Below are 24312 nucleotides of genomic sequence, written 5' to 3'. Positions count from 1 at the left end.
TGATTCAATTGGCCGGAGTCGGCTGAATTCCATCCCACGCCCAACTCTATCTGTGCTAGTCAAGCAAAATGCCAAAAGAAAGAAAACTCCTGGAATTGTGCTGGGTATGAAAATAGAACCCAAAGAATTGAGATTAAATGGGGAGTTATGGTGGTCCAGTTCAACTCCTGTTTAAATATTTAATGAATTAAATTTAAACCCACAAACATCCATATTATTATACATTCAATGGTCACTTGCTGCTACATTTAATCTCACTGAGTGTCCAAGATTGTAAAGACAACCAAGACCATAAATGTCACTTGGTTTTAATGAGCAACGGGCCACGCATCTTTAAATCCAAGTATGGTTAGGCTTAATGAAATTAGTCCGATTCAGACCTAAATTTCATGGTTTACTATACAGCACATCCAGATTGGGGGTGAGGATGGCGAAGCGGCAACAGTTCAACCGACAAACTTGTCAGACCGGAGCCTGTTTACGTTTGCGTTCAAGGCGGTTGGGATTATCTGATGGAGGATACGCTTGCATGTGTGATCAGCCAGACAGACGGATGGCAGTGGTTGTGGTCAACCTGACAGTCGGCAGTGCAAAAACTCACATCAAGAATGTTTATTTGACTTGCTTCAAGCATCAGCAATCTTAATAATAAGGTATTATTTTAATAGAGATTTTATTACCGGTTATGAGTACGTTTGTCTTAAAATATGGAAGATTGTAGTCGTAAATGAAGTAAATCATCCATCCATGATTTGAAAATGGAGTTTAGTTCATGTGAGTCTTACTAAGTACATAAAAACATGTTGGAAATAAAAAATACTTATTTGTTGATAGGCTGAAACTGTAATTTTGCGATTTGGCATTTAAGGATTTTTGGGGTGGAACCTATCCTCCGTTAGTCACTGAAATCTCACCTATTTTATATTTTGTACACATGTCAAAACCATGTCTAATATAAAACTATTGCACTATGTTGAAGTGAAGGGAGGAGCATCGTTTAGCTTTTCCTAATTTAAAAAAAAAAAGTGATTTGCTGCCATCTTCTGGCGCCTATAATCAATTCTAAGCTTTTTTTTTGTGGACTTCAAGTTCTCATACTTCAGACTGATACTTTATCTTATTTATAATTTGAAATGCAGCAGGAGAGCAAACATTTTAGATGAGATAAAATTACTGTATGAAAGTTCGGCTTTGCTCCAATGCTGTTATAAAGTTCAAAACTTGGCATCACCAAAAAATACATATAACACAAATTGGTAACGAAAGTCTCCTAATGTGTTGGCATGAGTGTAGGTAGCGAAACACTTTTCCCAATACTGTATTTGTTTAATCCTCAGTTTATCATCAAGTGACATTCGGTGGCACTGGATTTCATCACCCAACCACAAAGGAGAAAGAGCTTGTTTGTCTGGCTGCCATCCATTTATCTTATCAATCCCACCCAGTTTGCAGACTTCAAACAGAAGATTGTGAGCGAGAGAGAGACTTTCAAGATTTGCAACGAGGGCTTCAAACTGATGGAATTAAGGGAGGGAAATGTGGACAAATTAATGTTTCTGTTTTGAAAGGAGCAAACATGGTCACGTGACTTCAGCAAGGAAATTGATTTACCTGCAGGGGGGAGAGTAGCTGTTTTTGTATAAAGGTGCAATTATTTTTATTTTAGTAGTGCATGGATGTACACATAAGCGTCCATACATGGCAGGGAGCGAGTGGGAAAGGAGGAAAAACATCCTTACCGTGATTGTCGTCATCCATCATGATTGGGGTGGTGACAGGACAGCCCTCCTCAAGGTGTGTCCACACAAATATATATTTTTCCTCTCTTATTGGGGATTTTTTTTTCTCTCTCTCCTCGCTGACAAGCCGGTGTGAGGCTGTCAGACGTCTGGCCGGGAGATAAAGCAGATGATGGCGAAAATGAAGCCCACCACACGAGTGCGAAGTGGCAGCAATCTGCCCACGTCTAAATGTTAATCAGATCCTTAATTGCGAGGAAGGATGTGTGAAATGAAAAGTGTGTCTCCGCGACGAGACTGTTCTCCCTCCTCTCTCTCTCTCTCGTCTGATTCATCCTCCGCGAGTGTGTTCACATTCGCTTCGCTGCAACCGCTCCGACGTCACCAAGCCCCGCCCCCTGCAAACAATGGACACGCGCGTGCACGCGGACGCGAGCACACGCATTCCCAGTTAAATGTATGAGGATGTTTTGTGTGAAATGCTGACAAAAAATTGGCGACGCAGTCAAGTATTCAGAGTAGATTAAAGGAATATATCATTTCACTTGTATGTATTGTTCATTACAAAAAATACAAATTATAATACGGGCAAGGACAAACATACAGTAGTGTAAAAATATAGAGTGAGTTGATTTTTGTGTGAAAACTGTTGACTAGCTTAATTGTAAAAAAATAATAATTAATAAATAAAAAATAAAATAGATTATTAATACTAATTTTATTTAAATTTATAAATTTGAGGCTTTTGTTTATTTTAAAATAACTAATTTAATACATTTTGTTTCATCCAAAAAGAACTTGCATAATTATAGTGTTTCAAATAATTTTATTTGGCTGAATATTTCTTATTTGATTTTTTACGTTTAAACATTTTCTTGTTACCAAAAAATAAATGATCGTCCTACTGCACAGTGCGCATGCTGCACCCCAACTTCAAGTTTTTGCCAACATAAATAAATAAATAAATAAATAAATAAATAAATCTTATTATAAATTCTGTTTGGTCCAAAAGGAATTTTCATAATTATAGTGTTTCTTTTTTTTTTTATTGGTCTTGATATTTCTAAATATGTGAACGTTTTCTTGTTTCGTACCCAAAAAAAACAAAAAAAACAAAAAAAACACAAATGATCGTCCTACTACACAGTGAACAAGCTGCACTCCAACTTCAAGTTTTTGCCAACATAAATAAATAAATAATAATAATAATAATAATTATTATTATTATTATTTTATTTTTTTTATTTTTTTATTTTTTTATTATTATTATAAATTCTGCTTGGCCCCAAAACTTAAAATTGTGCCCCCCTCCACCCATCCCTAATATAGGATTTACACCCTCCAATGACAAAAATGACACGCGTGACATCAGGACGTCAAACAGAGGCGAGCAGGATGAGGGCGTCTCCGTCACTTAGCTTCCTTTTCGCAAAGTTTCTTCCATTGTCCCCTGTGGCGTCACACAGTTGAGTCCTCAGCCTCAACCCCTTCCTGGACTCGGTTCAGGGATCGTCCCTGGAAAAGTGAGCTGAGTCACGAGTTCGCATTGGCAGGGACACACAGGAAGTATTGCTCTAAACTCGCGTCATGTGCCTGTATAATTGTGCTCGTGTGGAACTGCATCGGATCATAATTAGAGCTGTGGCTAATATTTTGGGAACTTATTTCTGTGCTTAGCTACATGACAGATTTGAAACAGCTCGACTTGCCTTTTTGATACATTATTGCGCCACATTGCATATTTGAACGTAGTAATACAGTTGTGTAAAAATAAATACAAGGTGTTCCAAAAGTCTGATGAAAATGTAAAACCTGCACGAAACTTGCCATGAATAGCGGACATTGTAACCTACAATGGAGCAGTGAGACGACAGCCATAAATCTTCTCCAATTGGCGATGTACTGCTGGAGAGGAAAATACAAAAAAACGAAGTCTATAGTGGATTAGTTTTGGAAATATATCCTTGTAAAATAATTTCCAAAACAAACACATTTTGACGTGACTGTAAAAAAAAGTGATTTCTTCTCCAGCTTGCAATTTGCTTTCCTCCTTTAGGCATCAACAAATTCTACAGCCACAAGTCATTTGAAGCATGTGACCATGTAATTGCGCCAACCTCAGAAGCAGCCAGGAAGCCACTAACTGCTTTCTTCAAATCAGACACTTACAGTACCGCTAGGTTATTCCATGTTATTATATGTATGTTTGACAGTTCCAGACTAAATATGATGGGACTGCTACTCTCCAAATCCCACGGTTCAGTCGTGCCAAAGTCCTGTTATCAATGAAACACTAACTTGATACATGTGTTGTCACAATATGCACTCCATCTAGATACAAAGCATATGTCCTGCAAATGAATGAGGATGTGCAAACATCACGTGAGATCCAAAATTATTATTCATTCCTTGCTGATTAATTTTTGACCTATAAACTCCATCCCAGCCCGGCACTAAAACGTAGTCATATTTTAAGAAGAAAATAACAAATTTGGACGGATGTGCTTGAAGCGAGCCCCGACGAGGGAGCACGTCAGCCACATTAAGATATGTCGTGCACACATCGATGGAGCTGAGGATGAAGTGACCCAGAGAGTTGCTGAGTGCTTACAGATGACCACGTTCGTGTGCAGCGAGGCCGAGCGTACACATACGGACTGATACGGTCATTTCGCCTGCCATGATTCTGATCATGAAAGCCACTTCTGTTGATTGAATGCAAAGGGAAAGAAGACAACGGTCACATTTGTTGTTTGATTTAAACTACACGCCGAATCAAAAAGTATTGGGAGGCTTGTCAACACGTTCCCAAGGCTATTGGAAATCGTCAGATTTTGTTTCATGCCGAGTTGTTGACAAGCCTTCTGGGAAATGTAGGCGAGTGCATTCCCTGGGGGCTGAGCTGGAATACACAAAAACAATCATATGACAACAACAACAAGTGATCAAAATGACCACAAATGCAACATTTCATTACAAACAGAGAAAATAACATTTCCCAATTCCTCTCGCAACTTTTTTTAAGCAGGCTGCTCACTGTTCTGGATGACATGTCACGCCTGAGGAAGAACAACCTAATGAAGGAAATAGATGAAATTAGCAAAAATTTCTGCTCAGCATGTTTCTTTATCACCTCTTTTTGATTGTACATTCCGAAATTAAAATTTTAAATTATAAATGTATTATAGACTACTATGAATTAGTCATGCTACCTATGCTAGGCTATCGTCGGCTTGTTTACAGTGCTAATGCTAGTTTAGTATTGCTAGCACTGTGACCACTCTAGGGTTTAGTCTCACTTCAAGTCGGCTTGGACATGCTCCATTTTATGTCATCTATGAAGGATCAAGGCCATTTGTCCGATCTCAAAATCAAATTTGGCCCTTGATAATGAATGAGTGGAGCATCTTTCCAATTGGGAGTGTTGTGTTAGCCATCAAATCCAGCATCGTGATGTGACTCACCTCACAGCTCCATTACATCCGATCCAATCGGATCCCGAAGATGACTCATGCCCTTTTGTTACCATGCCGCGTCTCTTTTCTGATCAGATAAACATAGCTTGGTGACTCCATGGGACATAACAAGTCCCCTCCCGCCAATGGGATGACTAACTATCTGCATATGTTGCTTTGTGAGATTTTCATTTGTTTCCTGCTCACAGGATAATTAACACATTGATTGAAATGATAAAACTCAGGCATATATAAATATATATATATATATATATAAATGAGTCTCATAATAAAATAAAATATTAAAATATAATTAAAAACCTGGAAAAAAATGAAATACAATAAAAAAAATACATAGAAAATAATAATAATACTAATAATAATAATAATAAACAATAACATTCAGGTAGCTCCAAGAGTTTTTTATTTTTTAACATAATTCTTCATGGATATTAATCATCAAATGACATTTCATGTTCGTTACAAATTTAAGACACTTGAAAATAATTGTTAATTTCAATAAAAATTAATTTGAATAAATGTTTCAAGTTTAGAAATTTACATTTATGGATGGATGTTTGGAATAAAACATACAAAAATTAACTCAATGTGAAAAATGTACAAAAATAGCCTACACTGAAATAATAATAATCTCGTCGTTATTACTCGAGTGACGACCAATCACGGCTCAGCTTAAGAAAACAGGTGAGCCGTGATTGGTCGTGACCTGTTTTGTTATTTTCACTGGACAGGAAGTAGTAAAGTGGCTGCCCCCTGAGATAGATTAAAAAAAAAAAGTAGATTTTGCTGCTTAATTCATATTTCACAAACACAATATTAATCAGAAGACTGTGTTTAGAGGGGCTGCATCGAACATATTATTGTAACGTCATTTTGGGGGTTGACTTCTCCTTTAAAAACATCATAAGCAGTCTCTGAGCCACCGAGTTGCTCAGAGTATAGTCATAGTCAACTCCAAAAACATATTTTTTTTTGTTAAACCCCCTAGCTCAGAGTAGTTCTTGGTTGTGCACGACCTGGAGACAACTGCCGCTCCACAGCAACAGCCTCAGCTGGGTTCAACCATCTGTTTCATGAGCTCATTGAAACAGGGGAAATGGATTGCAGGCATGTACTGCATCTCTGGCTGCTCTTTGGAAATGTTGACTTTTTCCTCAATCAGATGACAACAGACTTCCTGTGGACCCCAATATACAAAACACTGTTTAAATGTACAGTATTGTAGGAGTTTTCATTGCGTTACAATTACAATTGTCAAAACAAGCATGATAATTAGGTTTAACACCAAACGATTAGTCTGCCAAGCACAAATGGCTTTATTTGTTCTGTGGTATTTAAAAAAAATAAATAAATTAAGATGCTTTCCGACCTGCACATTGTGCTAACAAACAGGAAATTAAAGGGTTTAAAAAAGACAAATGAATACATATTTAATACTAATGAAAATAACTGATTGTATTTTTTAAGAGTCAATAAACGAAGCAAAAAAATATTTTAGAAAATCTCAAAATCTAGTCTTGATTTGAGGGTAAAATCAATATTGGCGTCAGAGCCTGCAGTCCCAGTTCTAAGCAACAGGTGGCAGCATTTCACTGTCCTGGCTTGACCGGATGTGCCTCGCAGGGATTCTCCGGCTTCATCTCTGCACAAACTGGGGCTGTTTTCCCCTTTAATCTCGACTCCAGACTCCAGAGTTTTTTTTCGTCCTTGGGTGTTGCCTTCACTTTTCCAACTTTGGCGTGTCTGTGCACTTTGTCTTGACGTGTAAACTACGGGAGTGTGCCAATATCTCCTTCGATATCCAACTATTTTTCCATTCAAGCGCTGTCACGTTCACGTCTTTACTTTTTCTTTTTTTAAAGGACTTGTTGATTTTCGACTGGCGTTAGCCGGCTAAGCTAACTGTGCTAAGCGAGGAGCGCTCCCCGATGCAGGCCATTAAGTGTGTGGTAGTGGGTGACGGGTGAGTTCTTCTTTATTTGTTTTTGGTGACTTCAAAACCCACTATGATCACAATGTTACTTGTGTTGTTGTTGTTTTTGTTATTAAATTTACGTTGTTGACCCAGTTAGCGGCTAACAGGCTGCGACAGCTGTTGCTCCAGATAGCTCAACAGGCACACTTATCCTCACGAGTACAAATTTGACACAGCATATCATGCATTAGACACACAATTACATTTTTATATGTATGGTTTATCGATGGGGCGGCAATACAGTGTAACGGTCACTATTAATTTTGCTGTCAGCATTTTTCATCAAAGCAAGCAGACGTATCGAGCAACCTTTGGACGCAGGACGGGTTGCTAGGGTTGGGCGTTAGGGCTTTAATAAACAAAACAAACAATAACACAGAAATCTCTGATTTCAATCGATTTTTCATGTTCACCCTAAAAGACAATTACATTATATTATAGTATTCAAAACAAGTTTTGCTTTGTTTTGTTTTGATTTGTGACCTAGTGTCCATTTTTTGTTTTTATTTTTTATTCCGAGCATTATCTAGCATGAACTTCCACAAATCTAATAGACAATATAAATATGTTTTTCTTTACGGTTAATGCACTTTGACATTTTTTTTTTCACCAAAGCATTTCCTGATACATTATATCAATACTTGATCATTCCTTTGTCTTGCGGTGACACCATGTTTCAAGTTTAATGAAATATTGCTAAAAAAAACAAACAAACAAAAAACACAAACCTCTATCGAACTTGTTATAAATGCGTGTCATGGTAAAAAAAAATATATATATATATATATATCACAACATTACTTCCTTATGCTTACTCTAGCATTTGGACTGTTTAAAAAAATAAGGGCCAGGGTACAAGAATTTAATATGCCTGTGGTTATCATCTTTCTTTTTATTTTGCTGCGCTGTTTGTGTTCAAATATATCAATGCTAATTCATGAGCTCATCTATGGTGTTTCACATTATATGTAGCATTAGGCAGCGACTACTGGACCTTCACACGCATCTATAGACAATTTAGTTTCCTCTATGAACTAAACTTGTTTTTAGAATGTGTGAGGAAGCTGGAGTACAGGAGAACATGTACACTTTAGTGATGATGATTTATTTTTTTTTCCCCCCCAGGGCTGTGGGTAAAACATGCCTGCTCATCAGCTACACTACCAATGCTTTCCCTGGAGAGTACATCCCCACTGTGTAAGCCACACTAGAACATAGACTTAACAATTTTGTATTTTTTTTGCAACCAAATGATTTTTTTTTTTTTTCATGTCTTCTTACAGCTTCGATAACTATTCAGCCAATGTGATGGTGGACGGCAAGCCAGTGAACCTCGGCCTCTGGGATACTGCGGGACAGGAGGACTACGACCGACTCAGGCCGCTGTCCTACCCGCAGACCGTACGTAGACTCGCATTGTTCGCTTGTCGCACGCCACCGGCTGTCTTGAGTCATTCGCAGGCCCGGACGAGAGTGTGCACACTCAGCAATTTGGAGCCTTGTATCCATAGTACCTATACACAGTCTGAAAAGCAGCTAGAGCTAGAGAAAGGAGCTGTTGTTTACTGCCTTTTGTCCTCACTACAAATCTCCCTCTGTGCCTTAGAAAGTGGGAGGCAGTCTTAAGTGACCACATCGTTTCTGCAGGATTACAATGTTGTGCAAAAGTTTCACATTCCTGATTTTTTTTTTTTTTTTCCCTCCCCATTCATCACACTTACTGTCAACTTTTTAACTTTGTTTTCCCCCTTCTAGGATGTATTCCTGATTTGCTTCTCACTAGTTAGTCCCGCCTCTTTTGAAAATGTCCGCGCTAAGGTGAGAATACAGCCTCTCGTTTAATAACACTTTTCCATCTTATGTTTGTCTTTGAGGCGGCTCACTGTCCGCTGTCTTTGCTCATTAGTGGTACCCCGAAGTGAGACACCACTGCCCCAACACCCCCATCATCCTGGTGGGCACCAAGCTGGACCTGAGGGATGACAAGGACACCATCGAGAAGCTCAAGGAGAAGAAACTCGCGCCCATCATCTACCCTCAGGGCTTGGCCATGGCGAAAGAAATAAGTGAGTGACGCACACAGATGTACATTTTGCCTTTTATTTTAATTTTTTTACCTCATCTTCATAGGCACAAAAGTTTGAATATTTGTTTTTTAATTGAAGCATTGCCCCCTTTTCATGCACTACCCACCCACTTTTTTTTTTTTTTTCCACCAGGTGCCGTAAAGTATCTGGAGTGTTCAGCGTTGACGCAGCGCGGCCTTAAAACAGTTTTCGATGAAGCCATCCGGGCGGTCCTGTGCCCACCGCCCGTCAAGAAGAGGAGAAGGAAGTGCAGCGTTTTGTAAAAGCAGGAGCACAGGAAACAGTTGCAGCCCAAGCTCGCCCACCAAGAGGGAAGCCCTGTTTTCTTCATTTTTTTTCCCCCTTCTTTTTTTTTGTTATATCAACGCTCGTTAGATCACACTAGGTCCTTATTTAAAAAAAAAAAAAAAAAAAAAAAAAAAAGATCAAGAGCATATTGGCTGCTTAAATAAGGCAACACTTTTCTATTCAATGTTGGGATTCTGAAGTAAATTGTGAGACCTTTTGTAGGACATTTTTACTTTATCGAAATTCCTGAGGCCTTCATGACGTGACATCTCCATGAGAGGAAAATATTGGGTTCAGTCAGCACTCCCGAAAGCCACATCCAGGCGTTAGTGAAAACATTTGAAGTCATTTCTCTTTTTATTGTTCGCGTGAATTGTGAAAGAAGGACCTATTGTTTACCTACTGACTTTAAAGTCGGCAAACAGTAAAAATAAAAAAAAATGCTTGACTCTCCTTTTTTAATTTACTGGAATTGATACATAATGCATCCTGTTTATGAAGAAGCTGTTGAATGCTTGGCCACGAGCGTAGTTTTAACAGCCGTAAGGTGAGTAAATATGGAAGTCATTCATGTAAGTTCGGTTTTTGAATACTAATGGTGAAAATGCAGATATTTTGTTAGTTGAACTTTTTACCTTAGTTGTTTTCCCAACATTAACATTTCACGAGCTCGTTTTATTATCTTGAGATCCCCGCTCGTTGCGGTGTATCATGAGGAGCCAAGTGTGTCGTACAATGTGATCGTCAGCTGTAAGTTTTGAACATATTGTCCCCCATCCCCTAAATGAGCAATGATCAAGTCGACGTCTGGACTCCTTGTTTCAGTGGCGCATCGTTGTGCACACTTGGATTTACAGTTTTGCCTAATATGGTATAATTTCATGTTTTATAAGTAAATAAAGTCAACAAAAATGTTAGGTTTGATGCGTGTCTTGTATTTTTAGGATTATTTGAATAATGTACTGCAGCATGATGATTGGTTGTTTGACAATGTACACTTGTATACTATGGAGGACCAAAACTTCCAAAATTCGAAATAAATAAATGGCTAAAAGTGAAAATGAAAATTAATATAAAAAATATATAATTCGAAAATTCTATCTAAAAAAAATCAATATATTGAAATTAATCCCTTTTTTACTTCCACTTTTACTCATTTATTTAGTCATTTATCTATTTATTTGGTCATTTATTTAGTCATATTTATTTAGTCATTTATTTATTTTGAATTTTGGCAGTTTTGGTCCTCCATAGTATCCCACTTCTGGATCCTCAATCAAGACAATAAAGAAAATGGATGCATAATACATTTGGAGGTAAGTAACTTCATGGTTATTTGGTTGTTGATTTCCACCGGTCAAACACCAGCTTGGCACTTACTGCATCTTCAACCGCCATTCCTGTTAAAACAAAACAAAACACTTAGTTCTTTTGTATGGGTAGAAGTAAATAATACAAGTACCAGGTAGTGCTCACCAAGGGATTTAAACACTGTTGTCTTCTCTCTCAGTGCAGGTTTTTCTCCATTGATGACTTCTCCGATCTCTGCAAACACTTCCACCTGAAAAACAACAATGGCGTCACCCCTTCATTACCAGCAAAAAGGACAACACAAAGTCCTTGAATTGAAAGAGAAAAAAAAATTGACTGACTGACCTTGGAGAGGATGATGTCACCAGATTCAACCATGGCTCCCTCCCTGCTGTCAACATACACCACCGCTTCCGTCATCAGCACGTCATCTACCTCTCGCCAGTTTGGCCTGCAAGCTCCTACCACTGCACAATCGGTGACAAGATTTTTTAAAAACTTTTTATGGTTATGGTTGGCAACTGAAAAAAAAAAAAAAAAAGAAGACTTAACGTGGCTGCTCACCTGCCACGTGGGCTCCCGGTTTGACCCACTTTCCAAAGAGCACCGGCTCTTGACTTGAGGTTACCGTCACTATGACGTCAGCTCCCTTAACAGCCGCTTCCGCTGAGTCGCAGAGGAGAACGGGACCACTGATGGAGCTCTGAAACTTGTCCATCCCTTCTTTCCTGTGGCCCCACACTCGCACCTTTCAAGAAGATCCAACGCTAAGGTAAACCTTGTCAAAAACATTCCACTCTGACTTAAAAACACAACAATTTACTTTTTTTTTTTTTTCCCAAGTCATGCACATCAGACAGAGCTGCAGTGAATCATGGTGAACAAACTTACATTCTGTTATTACTACAGCAATCTCTCCACGACTCTTTAAAACTTTCTTTGGCCTGTTTTTACAGCAATTACAGCTCTTATTTATTTTTTTAATCTTTACACAAACTCTAAAAAACACAGAGCAACGGATATGAACAAAAATATTAGTGTAGGATCCCTGTGTTTAGAATAATCAAATCCCATTTTTTCCAAAATAAATTTATAATCTCACAAAATACATCACTAATCATGCCCAAATATTGACATTACTAAATGAACCTACAGCTGTGGCTCATAATAGAGGACTTAACATCCTTAATAATTATTATTATTTTAATTATCTTGAAATAACTCCCATTTTCACTCTTCTTCTTTCAAATTTAAAGTCTGACATAATTGTGTGCCACCATCCAGTGGCCGACAGTGGAATTACATGCAAAATAAATGGGAGTCAGAACATAAGACTTAAAAAGAAGAAAAAAAAAAGTGAATGACTTGCTGGTTAAATACACTGAAAAAACTTTATCAACAACTGTCCATGCACAATATTGACCAACACCATTTTTTTATTTTTTTATAACTACAGCTCTTGTATTGGATTTTATTACAGATGTAAATTATTAAACAAGCGTTGATGTGACAACAGTGGAAGTGGGCAAACTTGTGCTCAAGGGTCATGTTTGGTTTTTAAAAAGGCTGAGTCAGTCCTTTCAAGGTAGAGAAAAAAAAAGGGGAAAAAGGTTTAATTTTATCTTTTATTTTTTCCTTTACTATTTGTTTAATTTTACAAGACAAAAATATGCTCTTTTGGGGGGGGGGGGGGGGGGGATAATGTGTAAAATAAATAAATAAAAAATCAGCCTATCTTAAAAGAGCCATATTGTCAAATTAATCGGTCGGGCCCTTGTACCTCTTTAAATGAAAACATCTCAGTGAAGATCCTGTAGTGGCTCAAAGCTTGTTGTCCTGTTCCCAAGATGGCCAACACCTCTGCTTGGGGCGGCATCAGCAACTGCACAAATGATTTCCACACTTTAGTGGCTGACTTCAAAAGCCAAACGCGAGAAGGAGAGCGCAAACCTTAGCAGAGATGGCCGATGCGGCGGCTGTCCTCATGCAAGTGATGACGTTTCCCTCCATCACCTGGACATGGGTGCGAATGTCAACCCAAGTGACGTGCAGCAGTCGCGCACACACCCGAGTGCTACTCACGGCCTTCATGCTTCCTCTCTCGGGGTCCAGCAGCACCACTGTGGCTTGAACCGCGGGTAAGTCGGAACCTTTCTTCCTATTGTAGAAGCCCACAAACTTTGTGCACAAGATTCCGTCGTTTTCCATGTATGTTGGCATCAAACCCATGTATCTGTTCAGACATTTTTTTTTTCATAATTGAAAACAGATCCCTAGGATCTTATCTATCTCAACATAATTACTACTTTCCTATTATTTGTTTACACTGTAGACAGGTACGATTACTAAATTGTGACATTGTCGAAGTTTAAAATGTTTTACGAAAATGTGAGGGTTGTGTTTACAGGGACACTTTTTCACAAGTTTGTCATCACGTCATTTTATTGAAAGGAGTAAATAAAGGGGGGTGAAAGTAAATAAAATAAAAACTCTGATACATAGCATGCTAATACTAGCTTACCCGTTAAATTTCTGCAAAGACAGTGTAGACCTGACAGGTTGAATCACCTCTGAACTGTCACCTCGTGAAAATTTAGCCAACGCTTCCTCCAGACGAGGGACGAGCTCCCCGTAGCGTAACAGACGAGAAACTTGCTGTTCCGAAATGACAACTGGTGGCTCGGCCATGGCTGCAGGACAGGGCGTCTGCTTGCCGTGTTGGGAGTTTTTTTTTTTTTTTTTTGTATTCGTGGCCAAACTAGAGTGGAGCGCGAGCTGCGTTCGAGAACTGCACTTTATGCAGATCAGGGTTGGACTAGAAGTGGGTGGAGCTAAATTATTGACTTTTGACATCCACGATGCAAAACTTATCCAGATAGAAATTAGTAAGGTGGGTGCAGTACCACATGTTCCCAGCAGAGGACGCACACGGTTAATGTTTGAGGTGAAATACGATGAATGGGGTTTTCTATCATCCATCGTTCCATACAGAATCATGTTAGGAGCGCGTTTTTAGTAATTCGCTCAATTTTAGTGTCAAGTGCGGCAAAGGTCCGAAAAAACTGCTTCCTGAAGGCTGAAACACGAGCGTATAGCCTAGTGGTTTTCAAACGGGGGTCTATAAGGTCGCTGAGCTGTATCTTGGGGTCCACAAAATAATTTGCAGTAAATCGTGTTATTTTAAGAAGTGCAGTGGCCAATAAAATATATACAACTAAACTGATTTTAGAGCTTAATTAGCAAATTAAAAGTGCTGATGACTGACGCAATTTTTGACATAAAAAAAAAAAAAAAAGAAAAGTTTTCCCACCCAGACAAAATATTACAAGTACAAAGTTGTATTTTTTTTTTTAAGGTCACATTTCATATATTATAACTATCTAAAAAACATGACTAATTAATTTTCATAACACTACTTTTTATCCTAAAGAAATACTTTAGAAAAAATGATTAAATACAGCTTTTTGTACTTCATTTTCTTTAAGAAGAAAAAAAAAAACGTTTCCTGACAATTTAGATAAAATCATTTTAAATTTTTAATAAAAATTGATTTCAGTATAGGACAACATTTACAAGAATAATCTTTTATTGAAGGATAAAGTGATGTAATAATAATAATAAAAAAAAACTCATCCTGGACCCAAAAAGTTATGTAGTTTTACTAATGTTCGTGATGTAAATCTTTCATATTTTTATGCAGACTGATTTACCTCTGTGTTTTAAGTATTTTTAACTTAGTCCACTATCAAATGGAAAAGTAAATACTTATTGTATTTCACATAAGGTATTTGATTATGAAGTACATGCAATGTCACAAAACAAGAATAAAAAATAGAAAATATTAAAATAAAGATTTATTATGAATCAGGCAATGCAATGCCTTGACAAACAAGCATAAATGGTCCTAACTAGAAACTCTTTTTGTCTCACATGATTCATAACTTGAAAATATCTAAGTTGAAACGTGGAACTTCCTTTTCATTATGAATGGTGAAGCATTTATTTTTTTTACACGAGCAGTCTCTCAATAGCCATTTGGGCCGTCTGGATCTGGGGTTTGAGCTGGGAGCCTTCCTTTATGGTGACTGAGGTCGCGATGACGGGTCGCGACACCCCACAGGCGCGGCCCAGGGCCTGTTTGGAACGGACAAACACATACGGGACGTTCTTGTCCTCGCAGAGCAACGGAAGGTGGAGGATGATCTCCAGTGGTTCAGCATCAGCAGCCATGACGATGAATTCAGCTATTCCTCTGTTCAGGGTCTTTGTAGCTGTGGGGAGAAACAGTGGTTATAATATTAGTATTCAACGTTAGCAACCCAGTGATTTCCAAACTTGGTTGAGTGCATTTTTTTTTTTTTACTTTTTATTTTAAGTATTCACTGAGACTGTGTAAAGTCACTGTCAAGAAGATAAATGTGAACTATATTAACCTAAAATCATTCCAGGACCCTCACCTTCATTGGCCCCCTTCCTCAGCTGCTTGTAGTTGGAGGCTTGCTGCACCAAGTCCAGGATGGTTTTGGTGAGCGTGGCGTCGGCCAGCGGGTAGGCCTTCGGGTTAACTGGGGCTTCGGACTGCACACAAAATACACGCGTTATATAACCACACAGTCAGATGAAGCCAAATGCAACAAAAGTGCCGCTATGATTTTAAAAATGAGCTCATCTTAGCTCGTTTGAATCTAGCTAGTAACTAGTTAGCATAATATGCTAATAGCTTGTTCGGTTTCATTCTGTAAGCTACTCACCATTGTGAAAAGTTCTTCTTGGTATTTCGTCCCTCTCGGCGAAATGCTTCACGGAGGAGTATTTCCCTTTTGCTGGGGATAGGGGAACAACAAAACGCGAAAATAAGATTTTGTTTCACCGCTACAAATGTTGCTATTTGTCGCGAGCTCAAACGTTGGCTTCACGTGTAGGCTGGTACGCATGCGCAGTTACGATGCTGAAGGATACCGGAAATGGTACTACTTTGGGCGTTTTTTTGTTTTTGTTTTTTTCGTTTTTTCCCCCCCGTTTTAGTCGGCGTGTCCATTGCAGAGTGAAACAACGTCGTAATGTGAAATTGATCCGATATTGAACTTCTTTTGGTTTGTTGTGTGGCAGCAACGTGGTAGTTGACAGAAACAACATGACATAATTACGCGAATGTGCGACGTTCGGCTGTTTCCCTACGTGTTGCTATTCGTAAAAACATCTGTATCGTGGGGCAACTTATAAACAAAATACGCAGCCACCAGGATTGCACATTTGCGTGCAAGATGACTAGAAATGTTGGAGGAAGTTGGTTGCCGTTTGGTGTCCGTGTTTCCCAGTGTACCTGAACGCAGCACGGGCGTTGCTTGCTATAGCAACGTAGACAACGGAGACGAAAGATGGTTCACATCACAGAAGATCTGATCCGGCGTCGCGCCGAGCACAACGAGTGTGAGATTTTCTCGTTGGAGGAGGTCTCCCTGCACCAGCAGGACATCGAGAAGATCGAGCACATCGAGCGCTGGTGCAGGGATCTGAAGATCCTCTACCTGCAGAACAACCTCATACCAAGAATCGAGAACGTGGGCCGCCTCAAGAAGCTGGAGTATTTGAACCTGGCTTTAAACAACATACAAGTCATTGAAAACCTGCAAGGCTGCGAGAATCTGCAAAAGCTGGATCTGACGGTGAACTTCGTGGGGCGTCTGAGCAGCGTGGAGAGCCTGAAAGAAAACATCCACTTGCGTCAACTCTTCCTGGTGGGGAACCCCTGCACGCTCTTTGAAGGTTACCGCGAGTACGTCGTCGCCACCCTACCCCAACTCAAGTGTCTGGATGGCACCGAGGTAACCCGGTCCGAGCGCATCGCAGCCAATCAGGGCCTGGAGGATTTGAGGAGGCGTGTCCTGGAGCAGGAGGACGAATATCTGATCAAGAACGCCCGCGATAAGGAAGAGGAGGTCAACAGGAAGCGGGCCGAGGAAACAGGAAGTGGTGCTCTTGACTCGGAGAAGCAGGAGCAGGCGAGCGAGTCGGATGAGGAGCGACGGGAGAAGGAGTTCTGGCACACGCCGTGTCCCTTCACTCCGGAATCCCGCCTGGAGGCTCACCGCCACCTGGAGGCCAAGAGGAAGACCAAGGAGAAAGGCAACGAGAAGAAAGCGAAACCCCCGAGGACTCTGATAACTGCTGATGGACGAGTCCTGAACATCAATGAGCCCAAGCTGGACTTCTCGCTGACGGAAGACGACGACAACAACAGGATCGTTTTAGACCTGGCAGTGTACAGGCACATGGACACCTCCCTGATGGACGTGGACGTGCAGCCAACGTACGTCAAAGTCGCCATCAAAGGGAAAATATTCCAGCTGGTCCTGCCGGCTGAGGTCAAGCCCGACAGCTCGACGGCGCAGAGGTCGCAGACCACGGGACACCTGCTGCTCCTCATGCCCAGGGCTCAAGGTGAAATCAAGGTGACAAAAGCCGCCACACGTCCGTCCAAAGACGACCGCTGCCGCCGCGGCTCATCTGACAGCAAGAAAAAAGAGCGTTCCCTTCCAGAGAGGCTGGAAGTGGACGCCAGTGGAACCGTGGACATCGCCAACATTGTGACACGCCAACACTCCATCGAAGGGCCGCTGGAAGCTTCTGGCTGGAATCCGACCGTCGTCGCTCCACTTGACGACGAACACTCGGAGGGTTTTGTGGACAACCCTGATGTCCCGCCACTCATTTGACCTCTAACCTCGTCCCAGAATGGTGAACTGACTTCAGTGTGGGTGTTGAGGAACATCATGTTGAAGGAAGATCAAGAAGTTGAGAAGAAGAAAATGCTGAGATGACGATATGAAGGTGCAGAAAATAAATAATCAATGACTTTGGTCTGCTTGGCCTTGTGCTTGAGTACGCGATGTCTCTGGTGGACACGAAACACTTCTCAAGGTCTTTTTCTGACTCGTCAATCAAACTTGACTGGGCTGTCTGCTTGTATTCGTTGAGGACATCACCTTTTCTGTTTGTCAAGGATTTGGAATAAACCAGACAAAAAATAAATAAAACGAGATGACAAACAACAACAACAACAAAAATAAATACTTAAGTCGGTTCTTCCTGTAGTTTGACGGTTCCAAATAGAGCTGCTCGATAATGGAAAATATAATCATCACGATTATTTTGGCAATAATTGAAATCACAATTATTCAAACGATTATTTTTTGATACAAAACAAAACAAAATTTAAGATTTTAAAAATATTAAGACCAATTAAAAAAACTAGAAACACTAATTATGTAAGTTCCTTTTGGACCAAACAATTTTATAATAATAAATCATCATAATATTTATTTACTTTTTTTTTTATGTTGGCAAGAACTTGAAGTTGGACTTCAAGTGTGCAGTAGGACGATCATTTATTTTTTTTGGGTACAAAAACAAGAAAATGTTTGCACATTTAAAAATATTAAGACCAATACAACAAAATAGAAATACTATAATTATCTAAGTTCCTTTTATATCAAACTGAATTTATAGTAATAATATATATTTATTTTTGTTGGCAAAAACGTGAAGTTGGAGTGCAGCAGGACGATTTTCTGGTACAAAACAACTGTTTAAACATAAAAATAAAATAAAAATAAGACAAAATTATTTGAAACACTATAATTATGCAAGTTCATTTGGATGAAACAAAATGTATTAATTTCGTTATTTTAAAATTTGAAAAAGATGCAAATGTATCAATTTAAACAACTCGAAAATTTGTATTAAATTAGTATATTTTTTAACGATTATGCTGATTTTGTAATTGTATTATTGGTGCATCTACGCCACCTGTCGATCTGGAATTGAATTGCTAAGTTTAAGCAAGTCATTCACAATAGATTGATTGATAGAATTTAGTCATGACTATTTTTGTTGTTAGATATTGGATTATTCTCGATGGGCTTGATTCACACTCCACACCAGTAGATGGCAGTAATGCAACCTACCTACACCAAGAAGAAGAAGTGGAGCTCAGGAGGGCACTTTGACGCCGCCATATTGCTTCGTCGTCCTGTCTTGAAGGAGAGGGGAGATGAAGGGGATTCGGGGTTTTACTCAATTATCGGTAAGGACCATAAATTCACCAATCCTCCGGAATATAATCGAAACGCTTTTCTCTCTGTCGCTGTTTGTTTACGCCGTTTGTGTAGCGATTTCCCCCGACTAGCGGTGGGAAAAGCCTGGCGCTGTCACCTGAACCTCGGAAGGATAGTACCTCTTTAATTTCACCAATGTTATAATATAACTTGTAGTAATAACGCAATGTGTTATAGACGATAGATGGCTAAAAGGCAAAAAAAATAACACCAAACTCAGTGAATTGAAAAAGTGAAGGTATGCTTCACGTTTTTGACGCGTCCCACTAATGAGGACACACACTGCAGAAAACGGATGGAGAGGAAAAACGTTCTTGTGATTGGCTACTTGAGAATATGAGGACTGTTGTTTGTAGCTAGTTGTATTATCCCACCTTCCATTTCCTGTTTTTCCAGACCAGGCTTTACGCTGCGCAGGCTGCCCATAAGGTGGAGACCACCAGGGCTGCCAAACATGTTAAATTTCAACCTCAAGATGTGCAGGTCAGTGATCGTTGATGTTGTGTTTCTTCTCCACAGAGGCGCTTCTATGCAGCTGCCAGGGCAGGCAGCTCTCTTGTGGAGCCCCTGCCTGGCCTCAAGCTCGCTCCAGGGCCTGCCCACTCCTTCCAGGATGTCCATGTATGTTATGTTGTGAGGAGGAAGGCTGGCTCCAGACGACATCCTTCTGAGACATTCATTTGTTTGCTAATAATCTTTGTTTCTGGATAAAGATTTTATCCAACGCTGCTTTCATCATACATGATGGAAATGATCTAGAATGTCCGTTTGTGTCCCCTTCCAGGTGACCCGACTGCCCAGTGGACTGGTGATCGCCTCCCTGGAAAACTACTCACCAGCTTCCAAGATTGGTGTGTTTGTTAAGGCCGGCTGTCGTTATGAGACCCTCGAAAACCAGGGTGTGACCCACACCCTGCGACTGGCCGCCAACCTGGTACGACGTGATATAGCTGCCATCAGGCTAGAATGAATTTGTTCACATTTAGAAATATGTGAATAATTGGTGTACCCTAAAGAAGCTTGTAATTGTTTATAGATGCTAAATTTAGAAGACCATAAAGCATGAAACAACATTGCATAAATGGCTGCTCATAAGTTAAATTCTTCAACAAACGATGTTCACATCAAGATCATTAACAGTATTAGTATTAATGCTGTCAAAGTTAAAGCGCTAACTCATTGATTAATCACAAAAAAATATGGCATTAATCTTTTTTTCTTTTTTTTTTTTTGTATTTTAAATTATACAAGTTATTAACTGATTTGGAAAAAGGTGGATGGGAGTGTTTGACTTGGCGTCCTTGACTTGACACAAATGTTATTAAAACTCACATTACAGCATTTATTTATAAAAGAAAAACTATCATTGAATTAAATAAACCCAACAACACTGAGATTTCAGCCGATGGTGCCGAAGTGCGCCAAAAATTTGTTTAAAATATCGAACAATGTATTGTTAAATACAGATATGCAAATGTTTTTACTGTCTTAAGTTTAAATTCAGATCCATTTAAAGTTATCTAATGTCTTAATAATAATATTTAGTAATATTTATGCTTTTCCAGACCACCAAAGGAGCTTCAGCTTTCAAGATATGCCGTGGTATCGAAGCAGTAGGAGGGACACTAACGTAGGTAGCATTGACGAGCAAACAAGATAGTTTATGTTTTAGGCATTTATTCATTTTTTTATTTTTAATTTGTGCCTCTGCAGTGCGTCTTCAACCAGGGAGAACATGATCTACACTGTTGACTGCTTGAGAGATGACATGTGAGGAAGAATCGATCACCCCCCCCCCCCAAAAAAAAAAAAAAAAAAAATCATATTTCCATGCATTTTTGAAATTCCTGACAAACTCAATTTAATAAAATCAATTTATCTGCCATTTATCACTCTTATACAAATATAGTAAGTTCCCTCATTTATTGCGGGTGTTACGTTCTAAGAACTACCCGCGATAGATGGAAATTTGCGTTAATTAAAAAAAAATCACGTTAGTTTTATATATAGTATGTTTTTTCGTTTTGGTATGATTTTTACTTTATGATAAATGTTTTCATTCATATGTTCTTTTTTCATTTAAATTCATTTTTTTTCATTGGATGGATGTATTTTTCTTTATTTACAGCACAGTATACTTTTTTCCATTTGTTTTGGGAAGGTTTTTTTTTTTTTTTTAACTTTTACTATAAATGCTTTTTAATTCATCTGTTTTTCATTTACATTATTAGTTTTTCCTTTTAGAGGTATGTTATTTTTTATTTACTTATTTCACAATACAGCATATTTTATTATTTGTGTTTTTTTGTTTTGGTATGATTTTTACTTTATTGTAAATACATGTTCGTTCCTCATATATGGTCTTTTTTTTTTTCTTCCCATTTACAGCCATTTTTTCTATAAAAGTATGTTTTTTTTTTTTTTTTAATTTATTATACAGCACAGTATTTTTTTTTGCATTTGTTTTTTTTCATTTTGGTATGATTTTTAGTTTATTATGAATGCTTTTTCAGTCATTTTTTTCCCCATTTAAAAAAACTGTACTTAATTTCATCTCCTTGTTGAATAGCGACACAGTGATGGAGTATCTGATCAATGTGACAACGGCGCAAGAGTTCCGACCGTGGGAGGTGGCCGAGCTCACACCCAGGCTGAAGGTTGAGAAGGCCCGAGCAGAACAGAATCCTCACATAGGTGAGCGGGTCCACATCCTCAAAAGCGTCTCACACACAAAATATTAAAATATTGTGCTTCCTGTCCATCCTTTTTGTCCCAGCGGTGGTTGAAAGTCTCCATGAAGCCGCCTACAAGAACGCTCTAAGCAACTCTCTGTACTGTCCGGACTACATGGTGGGCAAATTCCAGTCTGAACATGTAAGTATTGTAGTTGTACTTCCACATAGTGTCAAGCGCACGTCTAACTTTGTTGCTCGTCATTTTTTGTTTTCAGCTGCACCAATTTGTCCAAAATCATTTCACAAGTGCAAGAATGGCGCTTGTTGGCCTTGGTAAGGGAATTTCCTCTTGGAATTCGAAATGAATCAAAACCAAAGGACCTAAATGCTTCATTTGTTGTCTTCAGGTGTGGATCATTCGGTTCTGAAGCAAGTAGGTGAGCAGTTCCTTAACATCCGCGGCGGCGCCGGAACGTCAGCTGCCCAAGCTCGGTATCGCGGAGGTAAACCTCACGTTTAACATTTTATGTGGTTTGCTGCCATCTTGTGGCTGTCGTTTTACTGATATTTCTGTCACCCTGTCTAGGTGAGATCCGCCTGCCGAGCAGCAGCAGCCTGGTCCACTCCGCCGTTGTGAGCGAGGCGGCAGCGTCAGGCACAGGTGAGGCTGTCGCCTTCAGCGTTCTGCAGCACCTGCTGGGAGCTGGTCCGCGCATCAAGAGGGGCTCCAATGCAACTAGCAAACTGACGCAGGGTGTTGCCAAGGCAACTGCTGACCTCTTTGATGTGAGTTGGAATAAAATTACTTTTTTTTTTTATTTTTTTTTTTTCTACAATTTTCGTTTTTAATTAATTTAAAAAAAATCTTGACAGGTAAGTACTTATAACGTTACCTACTCTGACTCGGGGCTGTTTGGAATCTACACAGTTTCCCAAGCGGGATCTACCGACGCCGTGAGTGTATTCGTTGCTCTAATGCGCAAACCCCCCCACCCCCACCTCCTCCCGAATTCGATAAATAATATTTTTGCATGCTCCGCAGGTCGTCAAGGCCGCCGTTGCCGAGGTGAAGGCGGTCGCTGACGGCGGCATCACAGCCGCTGACCTCACTCAGGCAAAGTAAGAAACCTCGAGATGAAAGTATTCATCCCACTAAATTGTGTACCATTCCAACATGTTATTTATTTATTTATTTTATAAATCCTTATAATAATATAACTTAAAAGGACAATGACAAAATAAAAACGTAAGACTAACATAAGAATAAACTAAAATAATAGCAACGGAAAAAACAGTAAGGACAAATCTTATTCTGGTGCGTTTTGGCCTCTTGGGGGCAGTGTGGTGCCGTGAATCCATGGCGTACACACTTAAAGTGAGCACAGAAGAAAGTTGTTAAGTTAGTTTTTCACACATTGGGAAGAATTTGTGCCTTTGCGTAGTGTTATCTCATCTGTGGGTATGTGTTCCCACAAGATTTGTGTGTTATTTGTTATTTGAAGGAAAAACACTCCTGAAGTTGATGCTAACTTCCTTTTAGCATTAACTAACTTCCTGATAGCGCTAGGCTAGCAGTGTATTAAAAACGAAGCCTATTTAGTATTTAAATATACAGTGGATGTAATTCTTAACGTTGTGTATTTATTTTTACAGTTTACTTCACCTGCGGTGTCATTAAAAAGTTAAAAGGACGCGGACGGATAACAGAATAACCATAATAACATAGGCTACGCACTTACTAGTTGCTAAAGCTAAGCAGGGAAAATGGTGCATTCAGGGTACTTTCACAGCGTCTGAAATTTCAGCTTTCTTCTATGACGTTTTAAGGCGAGAATAACCAGCCAATTGGCCGATTGTTTTGGCCGATTAATCGGCCGGTCCCTGTACAAAAGTAACTCTTTTAACAGACTATTGTTTTCTTTGCAAAGGCTGTCGCTGAAGTCTGACTTGCTGATGTCTCTGGAGACTTCAGAAGGTCTGCTGGAGGCCATGGGCACTCAAGCGCTGGCTCGCGGTTCCTACCAATCCCCGGAGGAATTCGCCAAAAACATCGACAACGTCTCCCTCACCGACGTGGCCAACGTAAGACCCAGAGTGAAAAAGTGAAAGCGAACCTAATGAGTGCATAGCATTGTTTATGACATCAATTAACTTCCTCAGCGACTCAAGTACATTTTAATGATGCTCATTATCGCATTAATTTCCAGGCTGCCAAAAAGTTTGTGTCTGGCAAGAAGACCATGGCGTCCAGCGGGAGCCTTATTAAAACCCCCTTCGTCGACGAAATCTAAAACCTCCGCCACCTCCTTCCTCGGCTTGTCGTTTCACCTCTTCGCAGCAAAGCAGAATTGCTTCGCTCCACTGTAATAGGAAGACAATTTCCGTGCTGTTGGTTTGAGACCTATTATGTCCTCTTGGTCTCGTTAATGTAAGATTTGTTTTGGGGTCATCGCAACATTATTTCCTGCTCATTCGCCCACTTACATTATGCTGTATAGCTCATGTAAAATAATGAATAAACTATCTGCCGGAAAGAGTTGTGGGTTATCTTGCTGAAGCATGTTTGTGTGATGTCTGTGGTCTCTTTACAATTTACTTTTAGGGATAAAATAAAAACATTGATTTAAAAAAAAAAGGACTTTTT

At 39.5% G+C, this 24312-nt stretch overlaps 6 protein-coding genes across 8 annotated transcripts in view; 3 read left to right on the top strand and 3 right to left on the bottom strand.

The window, feature by feature from the left end:
* The window catches only part of LOC144005178 (cytohesin-3-like), a 28524-nt gene extending 26471 nt beyond the window's left edge, over positions 1-2053 (bottom strand). The window contains exon 1 of the mRNA XM_077503179.1: positions 1740-2053. Within this exon, the coding sequence (XP_077359305.1) occupies positions 1740-1761 (22 nt within the window). The 5' untranslated portion in view covers positions 1762-2053. The remainder of the gene's footprint in view (positions 1-1739) is intronic.
* A 4758-nt stretch (positions 2054-6811) lies between these two features.
* On the top strand, positions 6812-10479 carry LOC144005543 (ras-related C3 botulinum toxin substrate 1-like). The gene is made up of 6 exons (XM_077503796.1): positions 6812-7178; positions 8316-8387; positions 8474-8591; positions 8946-9008; positions 9097-9256; positions 9410-10479. Exons 1-6 carry the CDS (start codon positions 7144-7146, stop codon positions 9538-9540), a joined length of 579 nt encoding a protein of 192 aa, XP_077359922.1. The 5' UTR covers positions 6812-7143; the 3' UTR covers positions 9541-10479.
* On the bottom strand, positions 9677-13644 carry LOC144005542 (ketimine reductase mu-crystallin-like). The gene is made up of 8 exons (XM_077503795.1): positions 13398-13644; positions 12959-13109; positions 12827-12889; positions 12657-12758; positions 11441-11624; positions 11222-11343; positions 11042-11126; positions 9677-10965 (listed from the first exon to the last, which is right to left on the bottom strand). The coding sequence occupies exons 1-8, from the start codon at positions 13562-13564 to the stop codon at positions 10898-10900; spliced, it is 942 nt and encodes a 313-aa protein (XP_077359921.1). The 5' UTR covers positions 13565-13644; the 3' UTR covers positions 9677-10897.
* Positions 13645-14715: 1071 nt separating this feature from the next.
* Positions 14716-15824, bottom strand: LOC144005544 (NHP2-like protein 1). Its single transcript, XM_077503798.1, has 3 exons — positions 15628-15824; positions 15334-15454; positions 14716-15147 (listed from the first exon to the last, which is right to left on the bottom strand). Exons 1-3 carry the CDS (start codon positions 15628-15630, stop codon positions 14885-14887), a joined length of 387 nt encoding a protein of 128 aa, XP_077359924.1. The 5' UTR covers positions 15631-15824; the 3' UTR covers positions 14716-14884.
* Positions 15825-15857: 33 nt separating this feature from the next.
* On the top strand, positions 15858-18902 carry LOC144005541 (dynein axonemal assembly factor 11-like). Of its 2 annotated transcripts, XR_013279608.1 has the most exons (2): positions 15858-17707; positions 18777-18902. XR_013279608.1 is itself a non-coding variant. In XM_077503794.1 (1 exon), the coding sequence occupies exon 1, from the start codon at positions 16255-16257 to the stop codon at positions 17590-17592; it is 1338 nt and encodes a 445-aa protein (XP_077359920.1). In that variant the 5' UTR covers positions 15858-16254; the 3' UTR covers positions 17593-17736. The 2 variants fall into 2 exon arrangements, 1 of the variants encoding a protein (XP_077359920.1); XM_077503794.1 differs by lacking the exon at positions 18777-18902 and having other exon boundaries at positions 15858-17736.
* On the top strand, positions 18821-24202 carry LOC144005540 (cytochrome b-c1 complex subunit 2, mitochondrial-like). 2 transcript variants are annotated; one of them, XM_077503793.1, is made up of 14 exons: positions 18821-18962; positions 19390-19476; positions 19778-19927; positions 20559-20623; positions 20707-20763; positions 21563-21687; positions 21770-21867; positions 21944-22001; positions 22076-22171; positions 22255-22454; positions 22542-22622; positions 22711-22787; positions 23597-23750; positions 23876-24202. In XM_077503793.1, exons 1-14 carry the CDS (start codon positions 18930-18932, stop codon positions 23957-23959), a joined length of 1365 nt encoding a protein of 454 aa, XP_077359919.1. In that variant the 5' UTR covers positions 18821-18929; the 3' UTR covers positions 23960-24202. The 2 variants fall into 2 exon arrangements, with proteins under 2 accessions (XP_077359919.1, XP_077359918.1); XM_077503792.1 differs by lacking the exon at positions 19390-19476 and adding an exon at positions 19513-19614 and having other exon boundaries at positions 18824-18962.
* Positions 24203-24312: the final 110 nt, after the last annotated feature.

This window comes from Festucalex cinctus, chromosome 17, assembly GCF_051991245.1.
Source record: "Festucalex cinctus isolate MCC-2025b chromosome 17, RoL_Fcin_1.0, whole genome shotgun sequence".
Taxonomy (NCBI): domain Eukaryota; kingdom Metazoa; phylum Chordata; class Actinopteri; order Syngnathiformes; family Syngnathidae; genus Festucalex; species Festucalex cinctus.
Note: the sequence above shows the minus strand (reverse complement) of the source record. Positions and strands in the feature narration are given on the sequence as shown.